At 37.6% G+C, this 23276-nt stretch overlaps 2 protein-coding genes across 7 annotated transcripts in view; both read right to left on the reverse strand.

Annotated features, from left to right (window-relative positions):
- LOC117573404 (uncharacterized) overlaps positions 1-1328 on the reverse strand; it is a 49078-nt gene extending 47750 nt beyond the window's left edge. Inside the window, exons 1-3 of the mRNA XM_052006995.1 lie at positions 1145-1328; positions 300-557; positions 21-237 (exon numbers count right to left, since the gene is read on the reverse strand). Coding sequence (XP_051862955.1) covers positions 21-237; positions 300-557; positions 1145-1212 — 543 coding nt within the window. The 5' untranslated portion in view covers positions 1213-1328. The remainder of the gene's footprint in view (positions 1-20; positions 238-299; positions 558-1144) is intronic.
- Positions 1329-1753: 425 nt separating this feature from the next.
- LOC117573389 (ABC transporter G family member 23) overlaps positions 1754-23276 on the reverse strand; it is a 203142-nt gene continuing 181619 nt past the window's right edge. The window contains exons 1-11 of one of the 6 annotated variants that reach the window (XM_034256590.2): positions 17516-17779; positions 11492-11760; positions 7851-8060; positions 5480-5996; positions 5272-5420; positions 4831-4936; positions 3804-4088; positions 3293-3741; positions 3156-3216; positions 2756-3087; positions 1754-2688 (exon numbers count right to left, since the gene is read on the reverse strand). In XM_034256590.2, coding sequence (XP_034112481.1) covers positions 2514-2688; positions 2756-3087; positions 3156-3216; positions 3293-3741; positions 3804-4088; positions 4831-4936; positions 5272-5420; positions 5480-5996; positions 7851-8060; positions 11492-11505 — 2298 coding nt within the window. In that variant the 5' untranslated portion in view covers positions 11506-11760; positions 17516-17779 and the 3' untranslated portion in view covers positions 1754-2513. Of the gene's footprint in view, positions 2689-2755; positions 3088-3155; positions 3217-3292; positions 3742-3803; positions 4089-4830; positions 4973-5271; positions 5421-5479; positions 5997-7850; positions 8061-11491; positions 11761-17515; positions 17780-23276 lie in introns of those variants that run through there. The other 5 variants (XM_034256589.2, XM_052007058.1, XM_052007059.1 and 2 more) reach the window with 5 other exon arrangements.

The following is a 23276-nucleotide window of genomic DNA, read 5'->3' on the forward strand; positions in this document are numbered from 1 at the left end:
TTTTCATTAGGAGCTTTTACCTCAAACAGCGTGCACGTTTCGCTATCGTTGAGTCCCTGTTGCACGTAGCGTCCGAAATGTTTGACAAAATCACAAAGTGTCTCTTGGAGCAGCGTCTCTTTGCGCTGTGACATTGTGGACATGCATTGCAACAGTCGCAGAGCATACCACTTGATGTGCTTCTCCTTGATTTGTGGCGCATAGTACGAGAATAGATTAAGGCAGATGCGAAGTGAACTAAAATGAAGAATACACATTATGTAGCTGATGTTATTATTAATAAATCAATGTTTACTTACCGCTGATTACCGTTCCGCTTGATTTCACCATACAGATCCATTAAGATGCGACTGACACGCGTCTTCTCCAAGGCACGAAAGATTTTATTGAGATTCTCCTCGGCGCTCATACGCACCACAGAATCAAGATCCTCGCAAAATAGCAACAACACATTGGTGGCAGTGCCACAATGAGCGGCATAGTTGATGTGACTCGCCAGCGAGGGAGACATGATGCATTCCGCGATCTGCTGAAAGCAGGCAATCTTTTGCTTTTGACTGGAAAGTATGGAAAGAGTCTTAGAGATATAGTTGATGGCTTTAAAGGGAGCGTAGTTAAAAGAGGAACTGTTAATGTTATCATATAACATCAATAATATAATACAATTATAGATGGCTCAAAATAGATGATTTCTTTGCTCTATAGAAACTCATTTAATCAGTCCACGAGCTAGAAAGCTAAGATATAATAAATTGAGGGAGTAGCTGCATATTTTTCATATAGCGTATAAATATTATTTTCGCTATTGTGCCCACATATATTTAGGGAGTAATTTAATCTGCTTCGATTACGCACATATGGAAGCATTTGGCCAGCGCCAGCTAAGCGCAGAGTTATTTCCGATGACGTCATAGCTCAGGTGCAATCTGAAATTCACTTTCTCTAGCATTATACGTTTACATCTGCTATTTGATCAATATCGACATAATAAATCGCATATATGCTGGTGCTTAGTGTCCTGTGGCCTGCTATTTTGTCCTTTTTGCGCAATAGCAAACTGTTGCCGGTCTGTTGCAGCCCCACTTTAAACTGCTGGCAAACACAAACACAAACAAAACAAAAAAAAAACCCACTCGACTCTCACCTGCATTCGGTGTTACGCAGTTGGTCCACATGCCCGGTGAACTTCTCGTACACACTGGACTTGTCCATATTGTTGAGTTTGACTATTTGTTAACAATAATACGATTATCACATTTTGTTTGGTTGCAAATCGCGATTGTTTGAAAATAGCTTGTCGAAATTTTTCTTTGTTATTATGCTTCCTCTTGCTGGTGAGAGCGCAGCTGAACATGTGTTTAATTCGCGTGCTGGGCAGCACTGTGTTTTCAGTGCTGCCAACTCACAAAATGCTGTCAGTGTTGCAAAGCGAGACGCTTTGTGCAACAACATTTGCGCGGCAATTCAAATCAACTGCGAGCATAGACAAAGTTAAATCTTTTATTTTCTGTATATTTGAAATAAAATACGCATTCAAATTATCTTTATTCATTTTTATTGTTATTTATACATAATTGCTGTTGCTTAAATAAGAACAATTGGTAATTTGTTCGTCGTTTTGTTCGTTGAGAAATGTAATTTGTATTCTCTTTGTTGTTGTTGTTGTTTGTAAGTAGTATAGTTAACATTATTGTATTTAATGTTATGTTTTAACTTACAAAACTTAAACCCATACAAAAATGCTTTAAGCTACTTAATGTTAATAACAAACCCCACCATTTATATTTTTTATATTTTGTTTTTTTTTTTTTGTATTCTCTGTCTTCTGATTTTCGTCTTCATAGTTTTTTCTGCGGGTTTGTTCCCAACGTGAAATTTATGTGCAAGATTAAAACAAAAAACATAGTACAATCACAGTCCATTGAAAAATATATAAAATTAGTTCGTGTGCCTTTTTTTTTTCTTTTGCCCATTTTGAAAGTCATCAAATCAAATTCTGAAAAGGGGTTTGCAGATATTACAACGTCGCTAGTTCTTGGATTTCCTTTATATCAATTTTTGTTTTTTTTTGCTTTTGTAGATTACGTTGCAGCTTTAAATATTTACAACAATTTATTTATGTACCTAAACCTTACAAATTAAACTACGTAAAATGTGTGCACAACTTACAAAATAAGGAAAACTTTGCAAAGGAAATAATGGAAAAATATATATAGAGAGAGGGGGAAAAAGAGAGAAAATCGCATATGTGCTTAAATAATTTATGACATTTTTGTTTTGTTTTGAAAATCGAGAGAGGTGGGGTGAGAAAAAGAGACAGACATAGACAAAGAAAGAGAGAAAGCAAACAATTAGGAAACTCGTCTAGGACAGAAGGACAATTTAAACAACTACACACAAAAATAAAACAGGAAGTAGAAGGATGACTACTTAAAGCGGCCTAAAGTCCTAGTCCTAAAAGGGAAACTAAACGTAAACATTTATAATTAGTTTCACTACAATGTAAGAGCTTTCTAGCCGCGCTTGGCGCGCAGCACGAGCAGCGTCAGCACCAGGAAGCCCAGGATCCAGGATAGCGTGCTCAGGTAACCAATATACACATCGGACTCGAATATCGCCCAACCACGCGTCAGAATCGAGCGCAGCGATGATGTGGCCAGCGTCAAAGGCAGGCAAAGCGAGATGTATCTAAAGAAGAGAACGATAAAATACAAATTAAAGATACAATTTAAAAGAGAGATTCTTTTAAACTCACCTGAGCACCACAGGCATGCCCTCAATGGGCCAAATGACGCCCGAGAGCAGGAGCGTTGGATAGAAGGAGCCCAGCGCCAGCTGAATAGCATTACGTTCCAGTTCGCAGACGGAGGAGATGAGGAAACCAAAGCACATGCCGCACATGCCCTGCAGCAGGGTCAATACAATCACCCAGAACAATTCGCCGTTGTTGGTCACACCAAAGACAACCAGCATGAAGATGAGCACCAACGCCGTCTGACCGCACATGACCACAAACTGTGTGATGACATGGGAGAAGAGAATCTCACCAGGTGAGACACCAGCAACCCAAGAACGATCCAGCAAGCCCTAAAGAAAATAGAGAACATACAAGTTAATCAAAACTTCGTTGTCAACAAATTCTCTCCCCAACTCACCTCAGTGCGTTCGATAATCAGCGCCGATGACGTCAATGCAACAGCCAAGAAGAACACAATGCTGCATAAAGAATATAAAACAACGAACAATGAATAACAATTGCATAATGCATACACAAAAGATTTGCAAAACTTACGTCAATATGACGCCAGGTGCCACAAAGTCGGTAAAGGATGGATTCATGGTGCCATAGATGGGCTCACGGAATTGAATTGGCACATCGCCGAGCTTGGGATTGTTGCCACACTGTCCCAACAGACCCATGGCAAAGTCACGATAAGCCAGCTGAATGTCGCGATTGAGCATGACGCCAATCTGTTGATTGGACATATCCAGCCACACTTTAACCTCCGATTGTTCAATGGTCTCATCATCCGAATCGCGTCCTAAGGCAGCACGAGCTGTGAAGGCATCCGTGAAGTTCTCCGTGATGTAGACAGCACCCCAAGCATCGCCTCGACGTACTGCATCCTTGGCATCCTCTATGTCCGTATAATATGTTTTAACCACGCTCGTATTCAGATGATTCAGATAACGACAACCCAAGTTGGCAAAGTGACAACCATCCTCCCAGTAGCAAGTGTCCTAAAGATTTCAAAGAGAGTTTTAAGAGAGAGTTTTTGATGATCAGTTTATATTTAGCTTACCGTATTGTTCATTTCATTGTTGACAATAGCCAAATTCAAGCCTTGTGGATCACGGCCAATGGCCAAACAGAAGAGTATGACCTGCATCACGGGCAGCGCGAAGATGAAGAGCATCACGCCCACATTACGCCACATGCGCAGCATATTCTTGGTGAGCAGAGCGCGGATTTTGCCCTTCGATGTCACCTTACAGAGATCGGCAAAGCAATCCTGGCAGCTCTCCTCATCATTGGGATTATTCTGTTGTCGCTTCGATGGTGGCGGACTATAAGGTTCCTGATTCAACTGAAGAGAGGAGGAGAGAGAAGGTTGAATATGTTTAGCAACTTAGGGCGAGTTCAACTATTTTTATCAGCTAATAAACTACACAGATTAGCAACTGACTATTAAGCTCAGTGAATTGTATTGTTAGATTGCTATACTTATATGTAAACTATTTATAAAATGAATTAATTAATACACAACCTAAAAATTTATTATTCAAATTAACTGATTAGAGTGCAATATATGTAAATCAACTCTTTCAGTTGTCATATAAATACTGAATTAAAACACTTCCTAAAACTTAACTTATATTATCAATATTATCATTAATTACATAAAACGATTCTTGATTGTTTTGTAACTAAATAAAACAGCCTTTCGCATAAATGTTAAATTCATATGTACATTTTACGTAAGTGATTAATGCTATATTTATTTGAATTCATTTTAAATGCAGAATTTATCAGTCAACATTATTTCGTAAAAAAGATATATCGCTTTGATTTTAATTATAGATCCATACTAAGTATTCAATTAAGTAAATACAAAAGCCAGTGTTAAGAAAATATAGATCGTAATTAAACAGCTCCCAGAAATATAGAGCTTATACATATTGCTTAAATTTGCATTCTTAAATTGAATTCTAATCTTCATTGCAATGCTTTACTAATAGAGTTAGAATTCATTTTAATTATAGCTAATCTTTTTAAATAAATAATCTTCATAAAATAATTAAATATTATATAATTAAAAGATAACTTACTGTGTAAATGGAGCCATTGCTGTCGTTGACAAGCATCTCCTTGCTCTGGTGGAAGTTGAGACCGACGACGCCGCCCTCCTGACTGGAGCTTGGCTTATCCATTTTGCTGCCAAAGGCCATGGCATGCAACGAGATGTTGTTACTGTTGTTGTTTACCATAATCAAAAGTACACAAACACACACACACAGAGAAATATCGAGCGATACACAGATACAAATGATGAAGTGGGTGTAGATGGTGTTGTTGTTGTTGTTATAGTTGGTGGAGTGGTTGTTGTTGTTGTTGGAGTTGAAGTTGTTCGAATTGTGGTTACACAGATTGCAAGCATGCGAGTGTCAGATCAGATGGATATATTGTCAAATTAAAATCGAGAGAAATTAAATGAGTAACGCAGTTGAATTTTAGATACTTTAAAGGTGCTTAATGAGAGGGAAACTCACCTGAAGTTGACGTGGGTAACATCGCCCTTTTGGCTTTGGATGCGCGATAGCTTCAAGAAGACCTCCTCGAGGCTGATGCACTTGTACATCGAGAGCAGCACGCTGGGCGATTCCTCGGCCAGCAAATGTCCCGAGCGCATCAGACCAATCTTAATAGGGAAATTCCAATTTAAATACATCTTTTATAGCAATCTTATTTTCCACTTACAGTGTGTGCTTGACGGGCTTCCTCGATGTAATGTGTGGTAATGATCACCGTCTTCTGTCCGGCCTTGGTGATGTGCACCAAATGATTCCAGATGCTCTGACGCAGCAAAGGATCCACGCCCACCGTTGGCTCATCGAGAATCAACAGCTCGGGATCATGCATTAGAGCCACAGCGAAGCTAACACGACGCTGTTGACCACCGCTGAGATTCTTCACCAGACGCTTCTCCGATGGCAGATCGAGAAAGTTGAGCAGAAACTGCAAACGCTCTAGAATCTCTTTGGTCTCCATGCCAAAGATCCAGCCGAAATACATCATGGTCTCCTGAATGGAGAACTCGCCATACAGCGCAATCTCCTGGGGCATGTAACCCACTCGCTTGCCGGGCACACCCGATCCTCGAGTGCCTGGCTTGCCGCCGAGCACAAAGATCTCGCCGGAGTCCATGCGACGACGACCCACAATGCAGGAGAGCAGCGTAGTCTTGCCACAGCCGGAAGCACCCAGCAGGCCATAACTGAGAGTTGATAAAAGAGTTTCATAGGAAAAATATTAAAAATTTGCAGTACAAATTGCTGTTGTTGAGCAAGCGAAGCACGCAAAACGCAATGTGCTAATTCAGCAAATCGAGAAATAAGTGCTTAAAGTTCGTTTGCTGCTGCTGACAATTCGTGCCGTGTCAACGGCGATGTCAATGTTAATTTCAGCAGTTCAAGTTGAATTATTTCGAAATGTTCACCTTGAAATATAAGTCTGAGACATGTTTTTCGCAGTCGGGCTATCAAATGCCGCAACACGACTCCACCTCTTTACTGGAGAGACCCACAATCAACAGCAGCAACAACAACAGCTTTATGATTATTATTGCTATTATTAATGTTGTTGTTATCGTTTCAGTCTTTTTTTTTTGTCATCTATTTTCGTTCAGCTTTTTTCGGCCTTTGACAATATTTTGCAGCACGTAGGTCGCACGTTTCGGTTTGTTATTGGATTTATTATTATAATTAACACAGCAGCATTTAACGTGTATTGAAAGCCCTCCAAACCCGATGTCTGTCTGCCTTTTAATTATCGCAACGACTTTGACGCTGAGCCAAACGACCCAAAAATATATTATGCCTTGTCTTATGCTAGTTATAAAAATTAAAGTTTTTCGTTGGTTTTTTTTGGTTGTTGGTTCATTGGACTGTTGCCTGACCTAGGTCAAAGCGAAAAAACTGACCATGCTTAACTGTTGTTTAAGCAGCCTGCAATTATATCAAGTCTCTGCAATTCTGGGTCAAGACTGTCCACAGAACTCCGTTGTATATCTTTATATCATACGTATTTTTATTTTTAGCACTTAATGTGCAATCATATAAACCCGAATGTGAAGCCAATGCCATAGCCGAATAATCGTAAAATAAAAAATATATTATCCGTGCGCAGTGGCTTAATAGTTTTTTAGCCTTTTGGGTTTTAATTATTTTTACCCTCTAAGAATTGAAGCAAATGATGAATTCATTATTGAAACATGTTTGTTTGTGCCACAAGCAATTTGCTGCCATTCCAGTTCGATTGACGCATTCTAAATTCAATTGTTATACAACCAAAATAATAATAATTATCATCAAGATTGTAATTAAGAATTTCCTTACAATGTTACAGAATCTTTCATGGAATTCCATGTCTTGTGTTTGTTGTGTAAGAACTTGATTTGCTAACTGTTTGGACAACCCTCTGCCATTCCAGTTCGATTGACGCATTCTAAATTCAATTGTTATACAACCAAAATAATAATAATTATCATCAAGATTGTAATTAAGAATTTCCTTACAATGTTTCAGAATCTTTCATTGAATTCCGTCTCTTGTGTATGTTGTGTAAGAACTTGATATGCTAACTGTTTGGACAACCCTCTCGCGTAATCATCGCTCTACCAGTTGCCACATTAGAATGCAAAAATGTTGTTTTGAATTGCAAAAGACGAGAGCTCGGAGCGTACTCGTATTTAGATCGAACTACAAAAATAATCGCTGCCTACTCACAGATGCATGCATAGTTAATTATAGCTATTAAAGTTGATAGCAATTTGATGACCTTTTGATACAGGAAATACTTGAATACGCGCCTGAGACAATTGACATTGTATGATTTACTCACTGGCTTATTAAGTATACGCATAGTTGAACGATAGTTTGTTCTACATAATCAAAGTTGTTGTTGTGGCGATAAATGTGTCACAAATTAACTGTTTGGATGTGTGAATTACTTTCGCTTCGTGCGCTAAGTGAAGCTGTCAACATTTCACTTTTATTCGATGATGAAAACTTAATTAGCAATGAATTTATTTGTTTGTTTTTTTTTTCTTTACACTTTGTCTGTTACTTACATTGTGCCCTTGGGCACTGTCATATTCAAATTGTTGAGCACTTGGTTGGCGTTCTTCTTCTTGCCATAGGCCTTAAAGGCGTGCCGCACAGAGACTGCGGCCTGTGTGTTGCGCGGCCCCGCAGCGGGTGCGCCCCAAACAGCCACCGAATTGGGCTGTGTGCCGCCATCGTTGTTTGTGGCCGTCGTCATAACGGAGTCTGTGGAGATGCTGCAAGTAGTGGATGAGAAATGTCAACATTAGTCTTTAAATCAACACACACACAACAAAGCTGTATAAACTGTATTAATAATCATTTAATTGTTTTGTGTGTAAGCAAACACGTTTGTTGCCTAAGTCATTCGTTTTAGAATCCAACTTCCTGTTGAATCACATCACGCTTTTGCACGCCTCAATGGCTCAACGCAAACGAAAAAAAAACTATGTCAGCGACACATTGCAAAAAAAAGAAACAAATACAAAAAGCAGCAGCATAAAACAAAAGATTTATGTGAACAGCAAAAGCAAACTGGCAACACTTTTCTTTTCAATACACCAACACCAAAACACCACAGAGAAGCGTCTTACTCAATGTGTGTTGTTGTGCTGTGTTGTGTTGTGTTTCTTTTTGTCGTATTATTTTTTTGCCAACACGCTTTTTGGACACTGCGGCTTGCAAGTGAATGCCTTCAAGTGGTTTCAGCCGCAATGGCCAGACCTGATCGAGTCTTGTCTGGTCTGCGATTGCTCAACAAAGTCGTCGTCGTTGTTGTTGTTGTTGTCAGCGACAAGTTGGTCAGCCGTTAAGTAAACACACAGACACACAAAGACTCACAAAGTATTTCTATAGTTACTCGTAAATGCATTTTGCATATTTTCCATTTGCATTCGATTTTCGCATTTGCATTTTCATTTGACGCGTTCATTGTGCAATTTGCAATGCAAACAGTTAGCGCGCTTCCAACTATAAATAAGTGTATAATTTTTTTTTACATTTTTGCTTTTTTTTTTTAGCGGCCGGCACATGCCCAAAATTGCAAACAAAAGTGCAAATAGTGGCTGTAAGTTAATTCATTTGGGTCAAGGTTAGCTGCACCGTGGGCCAAAAGTTAAACTACAACGTCAAAGAAAGTGACTAATTGTTAAGCTATTAATCACACACACACGCACACTGAGATATAATTTACACCTTTTTAACGTATGAGCCTCTTTTTCATTGAATCATTAACCAAAAAGCAAGTCATACCAAAAATATAAATATGTTTATAATATTGATGGGAAACTAGTTCAAGGTCATTAATTGAACGCTGCCAGCGTCGAAGTCAGCATCGAAGTCAGCTTTCCAAAAAGGCATTTAGGTTGTCTCGCATTTTGCTAATCGATTGCGTTCGCACTGCTTATTGAATAAATATATGCGATCCGTCGGCCAAATGTTTGCATTTTGTATAAACCTCACTGCAAAGTTGCTCAACGACGAGCGCAAATAGATGGACGCAAAGTTGATAAAGAAATAAAAATCGTTAAAGTTTGGTGAGTTGATTATGCGGCAAGCCTATTGGAAAAATATTTGCATATTGCGATGGCATTTTTTTCGGGCAAAATTAATTCTGTAAATGAAACGCATTTAGAAATACGATTTCGTTGCTGCAATAATCAGGCGAGACGGCAAACAAGCAATCGGCATTAGCAACAGCGACAGCAAAGAAACAATAACAAGGCAAGTTGACGAAATGTGTTTCAAGTTCGTTGCTTGAGTCTTTCGACTTGCGTATTGTTGTTGTTATTGCTGTCGGAGTTTAGTCAGAGTCAACAAATATTTTGATGTATGCGTAAATTGCGTAAATTTCTGTGTGCTCTTGCATGCATAGTATGTGTGTGTGTGTGTGTGTGTGAGTGTGTGTGCACAGTCAACAATGGACAAGGTCAGGCCAAGTAGTTTTTTATAATGACAACACACGTTGTTGTCGTTGTTGTTGGTTTTTGGGTGCGCTTGACATTTATGGCTGGAAATTTGAACGTTCGTTGTTGTTGGCGTTGTTTGTGCATGCTTATTGATAATTTAATTAGCCATTAGAGCAGCATTTAGGCGTTACCGCCTCTTTTACTAAAATAAAATATATTTAGGTAAATATATCTTTTGTGTTTTGCATTGCAACAGCGAAGTGTGCGCGTCATCTTGTTAAATGAGCGTGAGAAATGCCACAAAGATTGACTAATAAATGCTCGACAAGTTAATTAACTTCAAAATGCCTTTTCTATTTTAAGGTTTCAGAGAAAAAACCCTAAAACATTTATCATCTTAACTGGCAAATTGTTTGTTGGCAAATAAATATCAATAAAAATCGACAATACATTTGCGACTTTTACATTTTAATCAGTGTGTTTGCAGCTGGCAGCTTCTAATTATGAACGTGCCACGCCCCTCTTTTTTGACACTCATCTCTCAGCTCATCCCACTTGACCCATCGACAGTCGACTTGAGCGCTGTTTCTCTTCAAGTCTTCGAGTCTCAAAGTCTCTTTCAGAGCTGAGTCATGGGGCGCAGGAAATGCATTTAATAAACTTTGTTTATTTGACAATCAGTTCCATAATGAACTTACATAAGCAAAACAACTGAGACGAAAAAAAAAACAAAAAACAATTGTAAATTACAGCAAGAAAAACAATGCAAGCTGCTACTGGAGAATGATTGATGATTGGAAGCTACTACCAGTATCTAATCATATGTAATCAAGTTAATGCAAAGCACGCCACATAAACAAGTCCAGTCTCCATCTCTCTCTACCTCTATCTCTCTCTTTGTCTGTCGTCACGCAACAAAGGCGACAGATGATTGGAATTTTAAGTGTAAGCGATCCTCAAGGAATGCACAATTGGTTCTTTTCGCTTCGCCTCCGTGTACGTTGGGGAATTCCAAAACAGCAACAAGCTGCAAAAACAAAGCGCAGTCTTGTGGAATTTCCATTCAACTCGCTTCGCTCAAGGCGGAAGATGCTAAACACACAATGTAAAATGCTACCCTGTAAAATTGTGCGATAGCAATCAAGCAAACTCAACTCGAATTCAACTCACAAAACGAGTACAAATTAATTACAATTTGATGTCATTAACCCGCTGGCAATTTAATCAGCTGAAGATGCTGACAAATGCTTTAAATGATATGGCCAAAAGATTATGCAATAATCTTGTTTTGTATTTGACACAATTACAAACTTGTTCGCCCTGCTCAAAAATGCGGTCGGGTTTTTCGCTTGACGCAGCGCGCAAATATGCAAAAGAGAGCGGAGTGTGGAGAGCGGGGACTGAGAAAAGGGCGGCGGAGGAAAAGTCAAATCCAAAGCTGTCAGAGATTATGCAATTATTTGTGTGTGGCGACAAAAGACAACAGCAGGAAGACGTCGTCTTGTCTGATTGACGGGATGACTGAGCGATTGGCTGATTGATGGCGCCTAAAGGAAGCAACACATTTTTTTTTTGTTTCATTTTCGTTTTCGTTTTTTGCATTTGCCCAGCAATCAAGTTTGAATTCGCATTCGCGTCAAGTGGGTCAACATCAGTGGGTCAAAAGTGTTGAGAGTGTGTTGTGAATGTGTGAAGTGTGTGTTTCGGCCACATTTTTGATTGCAATTTAACATTTTATAATGTGTTGTACTTTTACTTACGTTGATATCAGCATTTTTTTTTTTTTGTGTTTATGTGTTTTTTTTTTATTTGTTGTTGTTGTCTGCCTCCGGGTGGGTGTTTTAAGCTTTTGTTTAGTTATTTAAATGCTAGTTACTCGACGCCGAATTTTTTTTTTTTTGTTGGGAAGAAAGAAATAACAACAATCAACTCGATGGAAAACGTAACTCGTTAATCTTTTGCAATGATCCAGTGGAGATTGCTGTTTTCTGTTTTCTGTTTCTGTTTTATTTTTTTTATGCCCACATTGCTGAAATGTACATATAAACAATATTTAAACAATGATCATGTTTCGAGTGTAAATTGTTGTTTGATTTGGAGTTTGACGAGCTCGCCGAAAGTTATTTCAGTGTGCGTCACATAACGCGAGATGTTGAAAACAAAAAAAAAAAAATATTATCGAAGCACTCTCTAAAAGAGAAAAAAAATGAAATACAGTTATCCAAGTAATGTGAGACAATTACTCAAGGATTTGTTGTAATCCAGGAGATTGTTTTTGAGGGCAAAGTGCGACCTTATCATTGCCTATATATGTATTTCTGTTAGTCATAATCATATTCATTATACAATCATCAACAGTTTGCGGCTTGACTGCGACTACTGTTAATTTCATAAAATGAGAAAAAAAAATGAGAAAACGTTAACGTTTAAGCCAAGTCATGCTATCTACTCTATGTGAATGACTTTAATGCCGGAGTGGACGATCAATTACAATGTTTTCTGGTCGCACTTTATACGATTTTGTCATACGGTTTCAGAGCATATCAAAAACTGAAGTCCAAAAGCCGCTTAACTACAACACAGCAATGTTGCTTGCTCGCTACCCACAACAACAACAACTACAACAAGTTTAAATAACAATGTTAATTGAGCCAAGCCAAAAGCAATGTACGCAGTTGACATTGGCGCAGTTTTTTTCGGACAGTTGTTGTTGATGCTTCACTTCAACACTTTACGGAATGTTCTTTACATTCAAGTTGGACCAGCATCTCAACCTGTTGTTATCTGATTGGTTGTCGTAACAAGGTCAAACATGCAACTGCAACGGAAAGTTTTATTGTTTAATTTTTTCTGGTCTGCGTCATCGTAGCTTGAGTTGATGATATGATATTATTAAGTATTTGGTCAATAAGCGCAATTTCATCAGGCTTTAAACGACTCTGACGCTTCGCTGCACTTTGATGCATGACGCATTTTAGTTAGTTAAGTGCCATGGGCCAAGCGTAGTAAACGAAACGACGTCAAGAGTGGCTTCAATGGGTTCAATGAATCTGCAACACCAACAACAACAACAGCAACAATAATAACAGCGACCACTTCAGCAACAACTCAAGACTCGCACACTAAACTGGTTGCAGGCTCTGCTTAAACAAAAACCACATAACGAGCTAATAACGCAGTTTAAATACTCTGCCAAAATGCCAGAAATACCAGAATAATGTTTCACTTTCTTTTTGGCACAACAAAAAAAATATTTATTGAGTACTTTAAACACAATTATGGAATTTGCTATGAACTGCAAAAAATTCCACTTGCATTTTAATTTGCAAATAATAATTGGCATATTTAATGAGATTTAAATTTTTTTAAACATTCTCTTTATAATCGAAATTTTAACATTTCTGTTAATCAAAGGCATTCAAGGAAGTTTTAAGCTAATATAAAATATGTTTAGCATATTTAATGAGCATTCTCTTTACTCTCATTCATTTCATTCATTCATTTTTGTTAAACAGGATTTAAACACATTTTTAGATGCTTCGAGCACTGCAAAAAAAAAAACAGTTTTCTAAATAAATAAATCTTAAACAATTTTTGGAAGATTTATTGGAAAATATATTTTATTCAAAATTTGCTTTATTCAAAATTTGCTTGTTTGTTAAACAGCATTAACAAAAATATATGGAAATTTTTCAGGCACTCCAAAAAATAACTTTTTTTAAGTAGTTATTGACATATACGAATATAGAGAAATCTTTTATTTTTGCTGAGACTAGTTGAAGAATTTAGCATAAGTAAAACAGCAAGGTTTGAGTAAAGTTTTAATACTTTAAATACATTTTGGGAAATTTACTAAACTATAAAATTTCAACTTTTTTGAAAGAAAAATTAAAAAAAATATATTGTCATACTTTTTGAGTATTTTACTTCAAAGTATTTTTTGTTTAAGTAATATTTGAAGTGCTCAGCAGTATATTTAAATGATTCGTTCAAGTTCAACAGAATGTGTTTTAAAAGAAGCGAATTAAAATTTTATAAAATGTTTGGTATATTTTTCAATAAATTGTGGAGTATTCTCCTTATAAAAGAAATTTTTGAGTTTCACCTTTAACTGTTAAGCTAAAGAGAAAAAGCAAAGTTTGCCTACAGTTCACATTCCTAACTCACATCAAAATAAAAGTACTCTCGTAAGCAGTGTATTGCAAATAAGTTATAGCCAAATATTAGGCAATAACGGGCAGTTAACAGACCATTCGCGAGGCAACAAAAATTGCAAATGCTAATACACACAGACACACAATATGTAAACACAATTAAATAACCATATAATTTTCAATTTCATTATGAATTGTGATTTGGATGTGAAATTTAGATTTAGATTTCAAATGAAGCAATCGATAGTCTTGTTGCAACGTCTGAACGACTTTTGCACAGCTGTGCGACGTCAGAGATATAATATTATATAGTATGGATATATACATATAGTATTATAGTATATATTGCGTACCGGAAAAGCCAAATTGGTTTTATGACTGTGGAATCGTTGCCTAAATGTTCCAAGTACAGTGTGTGAGGCCTAACTGCTTAATAATTCATATGTCGATGTACTGATGTTTTTCTGTTTTTGTTTTTGTTGTTGTTTTTTCATGTTTTGCGTTGCGTGATAATAAAAAATTTAAATAGCCAAACGACGACGGCATGTGGCAGCCATTAAAGTGCCTTAAAGGCCCAGTCAAGACTGCTGGCTTTAGAACTCGACTCGACTTAACTCGATTCGGCTAACTGCCTGCAAAGCACACGCTTAAAGCCGGACGGACGGACAGACGGACAACCGACTGAACAGTTAGAGTTAAAGCTTTACTTTCGCTCTCTGTTCAAGTTGTTTTGGTTGGTTTTCTGTTGTTGTCTTGCGTTTTCCATGGCGTTTTCAATTTCATTTTCATCGACTGCTTGTTTTTCCGATGACATAATTTCAGGCACGTCTTGAGGTGTGAGTGTATGACTGTGTGTGTGTGTGTGTGAATTGTATGCGAGTGTGTGCGACACAGTTTTGTGTGTGTGTATGTCTGCAACTGCTGCAACTTCTTCGGCACTTGGCCATTGCGGCACAACATTGCAAACCAGTTGAATAGTAGAGTGTAATTTACTGCCAACTGGTTAGGCGGCCTCTCAACAATTATACATACTAAACTATATATGTATATACATATGTATGTGTATATATACAGCTGGATAGATAGTTTCTTGGCTCACCCGCGCCAACCGAGAAAACCGAGAAAACCGCTTTTTGCACATTTATTACCATCCTTAGATAATCATGTTGCTGTGGTTTTATGGCCGAGAATTTGGCAATCGAATATCGAACTAAACAACTGGATTCAATCTGGCTTAGCTTTTGCTTTCAGCCAAAAAACACACAGAACTGAACTCAATTCGAGTTCGAACTAAAAACTGGTCTATGGCTCATATAGTTTATTTGTGTCTGTGTTTTAATAACACAATTTTCCAGTTGAAAAATTACTTGAAAGAGAATGGCCGCCACAATTAATAAATAATTTTCTCAATCTTGTTACATTTTTTTAACGTTACATCAGCAAAAGTAATTTCTCTTTCTCTGCGAGAACTTTAACAACTGCGCCACGTGGCGTGGAATGTGTGTAATTAATAATTCATTTGCTTGGTTGAAGCATCCAACTCTTTAAAGCCTTTCGATTGATTGATTTCACACAATGCTTTATTATGCTGACAGTTCAATGGCATTAGCACAAAAGGAAAACAAACAGCAAGCAGTGTTTTCCCCGCCCCTTTTTGGCCAGTCATTGTCCAGGCTCATTAAGCCTGGCTGGCCATTTGACTTTAGCACAGGGCAGCGACAGACTCGAGAGTAACAAGGCTTTTAAGTGCAACTGACAATCGTCGGAGTTGCCAGCGCCAACGGCGAAAAAAATATATAATAAATTTGCTTAATTGATCCATTAGACCCTGTCATTAAGTGACCAGAGAGCTCCACTTCAGCTAGTGCTAGCTACTGCTAAATGAATGACGTTAAACAATCTTTAGCCTATGTAAGCCGTAAGCCGTAGCATACAGTTAGTAATTAGTTTAATAACCACTTAATCGGAAAAGGCAAAACTAGAATTAAGCGACTTTTCGCAACTACCTTGATTATAATGAAGCAACGCATCGAGAAACAAACAGACAGACAGAGATAAAGAGCTATGGGAGAGTGTAGTAATTAATTAAATTCTTAAATCCGTCTAACAAGTATTTAATATGCAATTTAAACAAAAGAATACAAATAAAACAAATCCATCTTGAACTCGGATTTTGGCGCGTGTTGAAACAACATAAATTCACTAATCAAATATTAAAATCACATAATCAGAGAATAAAAGTAGAATGAACAAAAAATATAAACAAAAGCAATGGAGAAATGAGAGCAGAAGAGCAACAAAAACAGAAAAACAAAAACAAAAAAAAAAAACAACAAAAAAAACCCCAAAGCCAACAAAAATACCAGTTCAAGTTGAAGCTGAAGTTCGGAAATGCAGCGAGAGAGTGTGGAAAGAAAACCTTGACAACAAATTTTCAGGGCCAAACGCAAGAAGGTCGTTGCTTGCTTTGGGTGCACGAAAATGCGAGAATGAATATGCAGTTGAATGCTCATTTCAAAAGTCACAAGTAACATATTATTATCGCTTGTTGTTGCATCTGTATCTGTATCTCTCTCTCTTTAAATGTATCTGTATCTTTTTTGTGTTGCAACTGTTGGCAGTGTAAATGTGTAAAAAGTCACAACATCCATTTAAGCTGAACTTTGCTCGCAATTGAATGACTGACTGACTGACTGACTGACTGAATGACAAACGGAGCTACAATGTCGGCCGTGCTTATAAATTGCTGCTGACCTCTTGGCCATTGCAGTGCAGTGAGCGTCATCTGTTTCACTTCCAATATCTGTTAATTATAACCAATTAGAATCGACCTGGAAATCTCAGCTGATCAACAACTGAACTTGCGATTATCTTAGATAATAATATTGTTAACATATAAACACACACACACACACTGTATGGGAGTGCACACACATCGAGTGTTAACTCAGTTTTAATTGACATTCATTGCAAATATTAACTTGAGATCAAGTTACAGACACATAAACACTTAACAAGGTCTCAAGTTGTCTGTATGTTAGCTAGGAGAATTCCAGAAAGAGACTAATCTCGAAGTCGATTTTATTTGATTTATTTCGCCCAACTCTCGTTTACAATGGAACAGTAATTGCCGTTGATTGGTTTTGCGAATATTCTAACAGCGTTTTGGGAGCGACAACGACGACATTGGGCCCGCTAAAGTTGTCCATTTGTATGCAAAACGTTTTGCACATTTGAAATGAACAGTAGCCCAGCTCCTGAAGCTGAAGCTGAGGCAGAAGGTGGGCGGGGCAATGAAACAGTCACGTTGCTCAGTTTGGTTTGCCTTGTGTGTTGTTTCTTCTTTTTTTTTTTGGTTTTGCTGATGTGGACGATGATGGAAGCGACCTGACAAAGCCGCAACAAAAAGTAATTTTCGTCGTTGTCGAAGAGACAACAAAGCGGCTCAGCGGCGGCCATTTGTCTTTACAAAGAATATTTATTGTTTTATTATTATTATTATTGTTATTCTCTTAATATTGTTTGCGAAATGATTTCCTGAAAACAACACTCTAAAGCACTTGAGAGAGGTGCCAAGCTCGTCAAACTCCAAATCTTAATGCTGTATTTAACTAGCAAATTTACACTTACAGTTCGCGATCTTAAGCCGTTTCCTGTGTGTGAGTGTGTGGAGGTGGGGTTAGGTTCCTAACTATATATATCTATATATATACGTATTTGTGTTGGAAAAAAGTCGTTGAATGTCGTCAACTGTGCGCAAATATTTGCACAAGTTAGTGTATGTGTGAGTGAGTGCGCGTTTGCTTTTTGGTAATCCACTCTTGATTAGCTTGATGATTGATCTCGCACTACAAACGACTTAGGGCACAAACTTGATCACACGCGCCTTCTACTACTTTATTTGTGTACTTTACGTTTTCTTTTCTCTTATGGTGTTATCGACATACACTGTGTTATCGTTATCGTATCGCTTGCGATGTCACCAAATAATCGCGACGTAACTATAGCGGAAAAAAAGACGAGGGAGCGAGTTCGTAGACGCGTGCGTTGCGCTTTAAGCTGCGACTAAGACTGACTTCAAGTTGTTGCCCAAGCTGAGACCTGAGCTGCGTTTGTTGTCGCTGTCGCTGGCGTCGTTGACGTCGCTGTCGATGCTGCGACGTCGCTGCTAACTTTGCACTTTACACTTTTCGTCGGAGAGCAAGAGCGATAGAGCGAGAGCACTATTGAGTGCTTTTTTCATCGAATTTGTAGTAGAGGCGACAGGTCTGTTGCACTTTTACACGTGCGTGGAAGGCGCGTGTAAACGTTTGCACTTGCTGTCTCGCTGCCAACTAAACAGCAGCTACCTGTGAACGGGCGCGAAACGCAGAGTGTAAGCACAAAAAGCTCAATAAGTCACTCACTTTCGTACTCACTCGCACTTGCACTCAAAGACAAACTCGTAAAGTATGTTTGTGTGTGGAATGGGCGCGTGGTCTCTGGCACTTGCTTTTGAGTAATTTGCGCGATTCGCTTTTGAGTTTTTAAGTTTTGCGCTTTGACGACGGCAAAGTTTGTTGGCTTCGCTTATTTGCTTTTGCTCCTTGCTCTCAACGCTCGCCGCTCGTTCACCTTCAAATGTGTTCGGCATGTGCGTACAAAAGGGCTTCTGGCAGCGCAGCGACAGCTGTTGTTGGGTTTTTTTTTCTTTACTGACGCTGGCGTCGCTGTTGACGCTGCTTCTGCTGCGTTGCGCTTATGTAAGCTGGCGACCTTGAAAGCATCGCTTGACGCGTCGTGCATAAAACAATGCGCATCAGACGCTTCTTTTTCTTTTGTCCGCTTCTTCTTCTACTTCTGCTCTAGAGAATTGCAACAGAAAAGTCGCTCCAGCCATTCACTCGGAATTGCAACACGTACTATATGTTGACAACAACAACTATGCAACAACACTAATAAGCAGGTTCTTTTCTTGTCGCAAAGTGAATGAAGTTGTGAATTCCCAAATGCTATGAATATAAAATATATGCATGATATATAAGGAAGTAAGAAAGGAAATATTTTAATTATGTACAAAATATTGTGAACTTGTTTTTAATTAACTATAAGATCTGTTATAATAAGCAAGAACTCCTAGATTAACCTATCAATAATTAAAAAATAAATTAAAATTAAACGTACTTCATTATGAAAGTAAAACCTGTTATAAAAATTCTCAAAATGAATGCAACAATAATAAGGAACTCTCAAATAGAAGTGCCAATAATTTTATAATGATAAAAAATTGTCACCTTTAAGTACCACTTGCAATAACTATTCATATAAATAATAAATGTAGAAAAACAAAATTTGTAATGAGTTCATTTGAATTCAGAGTCTATGCAAATGTCAGTTATATTTGTTGTGTATATGGTGCGAGCACATTAATAATCATATTTAAAGCGAATCCGTAATAGCAATAATAAGTTATAATTTGTTTAATTTGCTTTTAATGCCAAATATGCGTGCGCATTAAGAAGTCACAAGCCGCAGTCAAAGACACGTCAATGAGATTTGAGTTGTTGTTTTTTAGTTTTGAGTTTTGGTTTTTTGCGCGTGGTCAAGGCGAAACTTAATGTTTTAATTGTAATAATTAAAGTGGCAAAGAACGAACGCGTTGAGAATTGAGTGATGGACAGACAGACGCATAGATAACGAAAAACAAAAACCGCAAAATCAATAAAGAAAACTTCAAAAACCTGCCAACTTTAACATCAACATCAATATCAATTTGAATCTCCATTGGGGATTGCACAATTTCAATGCCACACATTAACAACTTGAGGGCGTTACTTAGGGCGTCTCTTACTCTGGGAGAGACATGAGAAAGACATGAGACAAGAGGAAAACAAAAAACGAATAGAGATAAATCGAAGATGAAATGCTCTCTTGCGGCATTAATGAATGTGTTGTAGATGAAACACACACCTATGAAATGTATATCGATATCGAATTTATTGCCCCAAATTATGCTTTATATTAACATTTTTCAGCTGTTTGGGAATATGAAACTCTCTTGCTCCGAGTGTGTTACACATTTTGTGTTTAAATTAAAATGCTGGAGTGCATAAAAAAAGAGTATAACGAAAATACAAATAAACACAAATATAATATGTGGTATTAAGAAACCAACCGGGGCGACATTTGCGCAATGCTGACATTGAAAATGCCCAACTGCCCATCGATGTCGCTGTGGGTGTTTTATTGTTGTTGCTGCCAAATGTGCCATCAAATTGAATGTTGCAACAATGCGCGCATGAAATTGAAATCGAACATTTTAAGCCATTTTTGTATTGTCTGTTGTTGTTTGTCGTTTAAACACGCTCAAGGGACAACATCGAGTGCAAAATTGTGATGACCATGCAAAGACAAGGAACGAGTTTTGATGTTGCCTTAAAGCATGCGTCAAGTACTTGTAACTACATCGAAATATACGAAATATTGGCAGTTCCTTGACGCATTACGCATACGCCGCGTGCAACGCTGCTTCGAATTGTGTTCATAGCGCATTAAACTCAACTTATTCGCTGTAAACATCCTCATTGCACAGCCCATTTAATTGTTGTAATTCACCGAAAAACCGAAACCGAAAATAAAGTAAGTTCATAAACAAATGAACACGCTGCAGCTTCATCAACGTCACCTACAACAAGCTCTCCCTCCCTCTCTCTCTATCTCCCTCTCTCTCTCCTCTATCGCTCTGTCTCTCTCACTGACGACGACGACGCACTTGACATCATTTTGAAACTGTCAGCGTGCTAATGAGCCCTGCAAAGTGATTTCCAAGCTGGCCCGCCAGCACTTCATCATTTTGCTGGGTTATTTTTCGTAATGCGACTATAAGAAACATGAATCACTTCGGCCTACTCCGAATATATTTCTTCTAGTTCGCCTCATCATAGTTTTTCAGTCTGCAGCTAATTTGCCGAAAAACGCCAGCTCATGCTGATTCAATTTGTGCAGTTCCACACTCACAACTCTAATATAAATCTCAAAAAGGCTGCAAAAAGACCTTCAGACTGCAGATGGAAGCCAGGTTTTTGCCTCTTGGTTTTTGTCTTTCGTAAGCGTTTGCTTTAATTTAAATTAAAGCGACACACCCACACACAATGATTTATATATTTGTTTGTACACAGAGATACTCTTATATCAACTTTTTATTGAAATTTGGTATTTTAAATATACTACAATATTGTATTACATTACATATTCTTACAAATTGTTATGATATCAACTTAGAAACTGTTTTTTTGGAGAATGAGAAACCAACCCAGAATATTTAAAAAGTTTATAGCGTAATCAATTTTAAAAATAATTGAAATCACAATATTTAATTCTTAATTCTTCAAAATAGTACAAATAATTATAGTATGAAAATTCAAAATTAATAAATTTTCAATCGTAATATCAAATTTGGTATGCTAGATGTTATAAATTTGTTCCTATTTTGGTTTGATTTTAACTTTCTTCTAATATGCTGCTTCTAATATAATAGTATAACAATTTACTATTACTATTTTAATTTACTATTTCAAATTTATGTGTAACATTTCTTCTATGACAAAGTTTGAATATATTTTATTTTGAGTCATATTTATTTGTATTTCTTATATTATTTAAAGTTTATTGAATTATTTATCATAATAATTTGCAAATATCTATTATCGTTAGTTTTGTGAAGCATTTTCCATTATGACTCATAACTTTTTGAATTTTGTACACAGAAAGAAAAAAATCTAGGTTGAAAAGTATTTTGCAAGTCTTGATTTGATTGACTCAAGATTATATTCATGATTTTATCACTTTTTTCATTCTTCGTACAATTGTAAATACATTTCTTTTAACACACATAATTTTTAATTTCTTGAAGTATAAGTTTACAATAATTTCTTAAGTCCGAGTTTTATATTATTTTAAATGCATTGTTTCTAGTTTTAACTTAGACATAAAAAGTTGTCTAAACTTATGTCTTTGAAGTGTGTTTTCATCTGTGAAGCTGCCAGCTGCTTTAAAAAGCTAATGAACTTTGCCAATGTATACCAGAAATAAATGGACGAAAAAAAACCCCGACCAACGCAATTTGTTTATAGTTTTTTTTTGCCTTTTCGGTTGTTCATTCGGTCTTTCAAGCAATTTCCAGCGAATAACCACATAAGTAAAGCTTGCAATTTTCTAACTCTGCGTCTCCGTTTCAGTCTCTGTTACTCTTGGTCCGTCTGTCTGTCTGTCTGTCTGTCTGTCTGTCTGTCCGTCTGTCTGTCTGTCCGTCTGTCTGTGTGCTTGCCTCTGGCTCTTAAGCTTTTCTGGCAAGTCATGCCATGCGACGGTTGCGACTGCGCCTTGAACAAGTTTGTTGACTCCATCAGCTTGGTCAGTGCAACACAGTTACAGTAACAAACCAGAACAACAACAACAGCAACAACAACTGAAGTAACAACTTTACTGTTTACCACAAATGGCAAATACAGTTGAAAGAAATTGGTTGACAATATTTTGGCTGTTGCCCATGGCATCAATTGTAGTCGTAATAATACAACATGTCGCATCGCAGGCTTCGAAAACATCTCTGTGTTCAGTTGTCAGTTGTTTCTTCAGCTCATTTTGAGCTTTACGATGTGCCACAATTTCAAATTCAACTATGTATTTTTTTTTCGCTTTGCTTCTTTGTATTGTTTACTTCATCGCATTTATTGCCAGGTCGGAGCGTTGAAGCGTCAGAGCATCGCGCATCGCAGAGTTGGGAAGAGAAAGAGCCAACAGCAAAAGAGGCAGAGATAGAGACGAAGATAGAGATGGAGATGGAAGTGGAGACTGGGTAAACTCCATGCCCATTCATTCATGTAAACAATTTTTATTTCGGTTTCACGGCGATTGCTGTAAAAACGAGCACAAGGTCGTCGTCGTCGCCGTCGTCGCATCAGACAGCAGCCGACTTTTCAGGTATAGTATAGATATGGGAGGAAGCTGCTTGGGAAGCTGCGCTTCAATGTTTCAAGTTGCCACAATCTCTGGCACTCGCACTCTCTATGTGCAACCAAGTCTCTGTGCAACAGCGCCAAATTAATTGCATTTTTAGCCGCAATTCCAATCTTAATTCAGAGGCTCATAAAACGCATTTGAGTCTTTAATGCTTTTATGCTTTTGCGCTTAACGTAATTTCATTTGCGATAACTCTTTTTTCCCTTTCGCCTCAAACTTGTTTTTAACCGCTCCACTTTGCTCTGCACTGTGTGTCCTAATCACCTATTTCTTATTTTATGCTTTCGCATTTTTATTTTTTATTGCAGTTGCCACTGGGCCAACAGCCAAAACCAAAAAAAAAATTAAAGCTGCCAGCCAAAGCTTTTTAGACCAACTCGAAAACAGCGCT

This window comes from Drosophila albomicans, chromosome 2R, assembly GCF_009650485.2.
Source record: "Drosophila albomicans strain 15112-1751.03 chromosome 2R, ASM965048v2, whole genome shotgun sequence".
Classification (NCBI taxonomy): domain Eukaryota; kingdom Metazoa; phylum Arthropoda; class Insecta; order Diptera; family Drosophilidae; genus Drosophila; species Drosophila albomicans.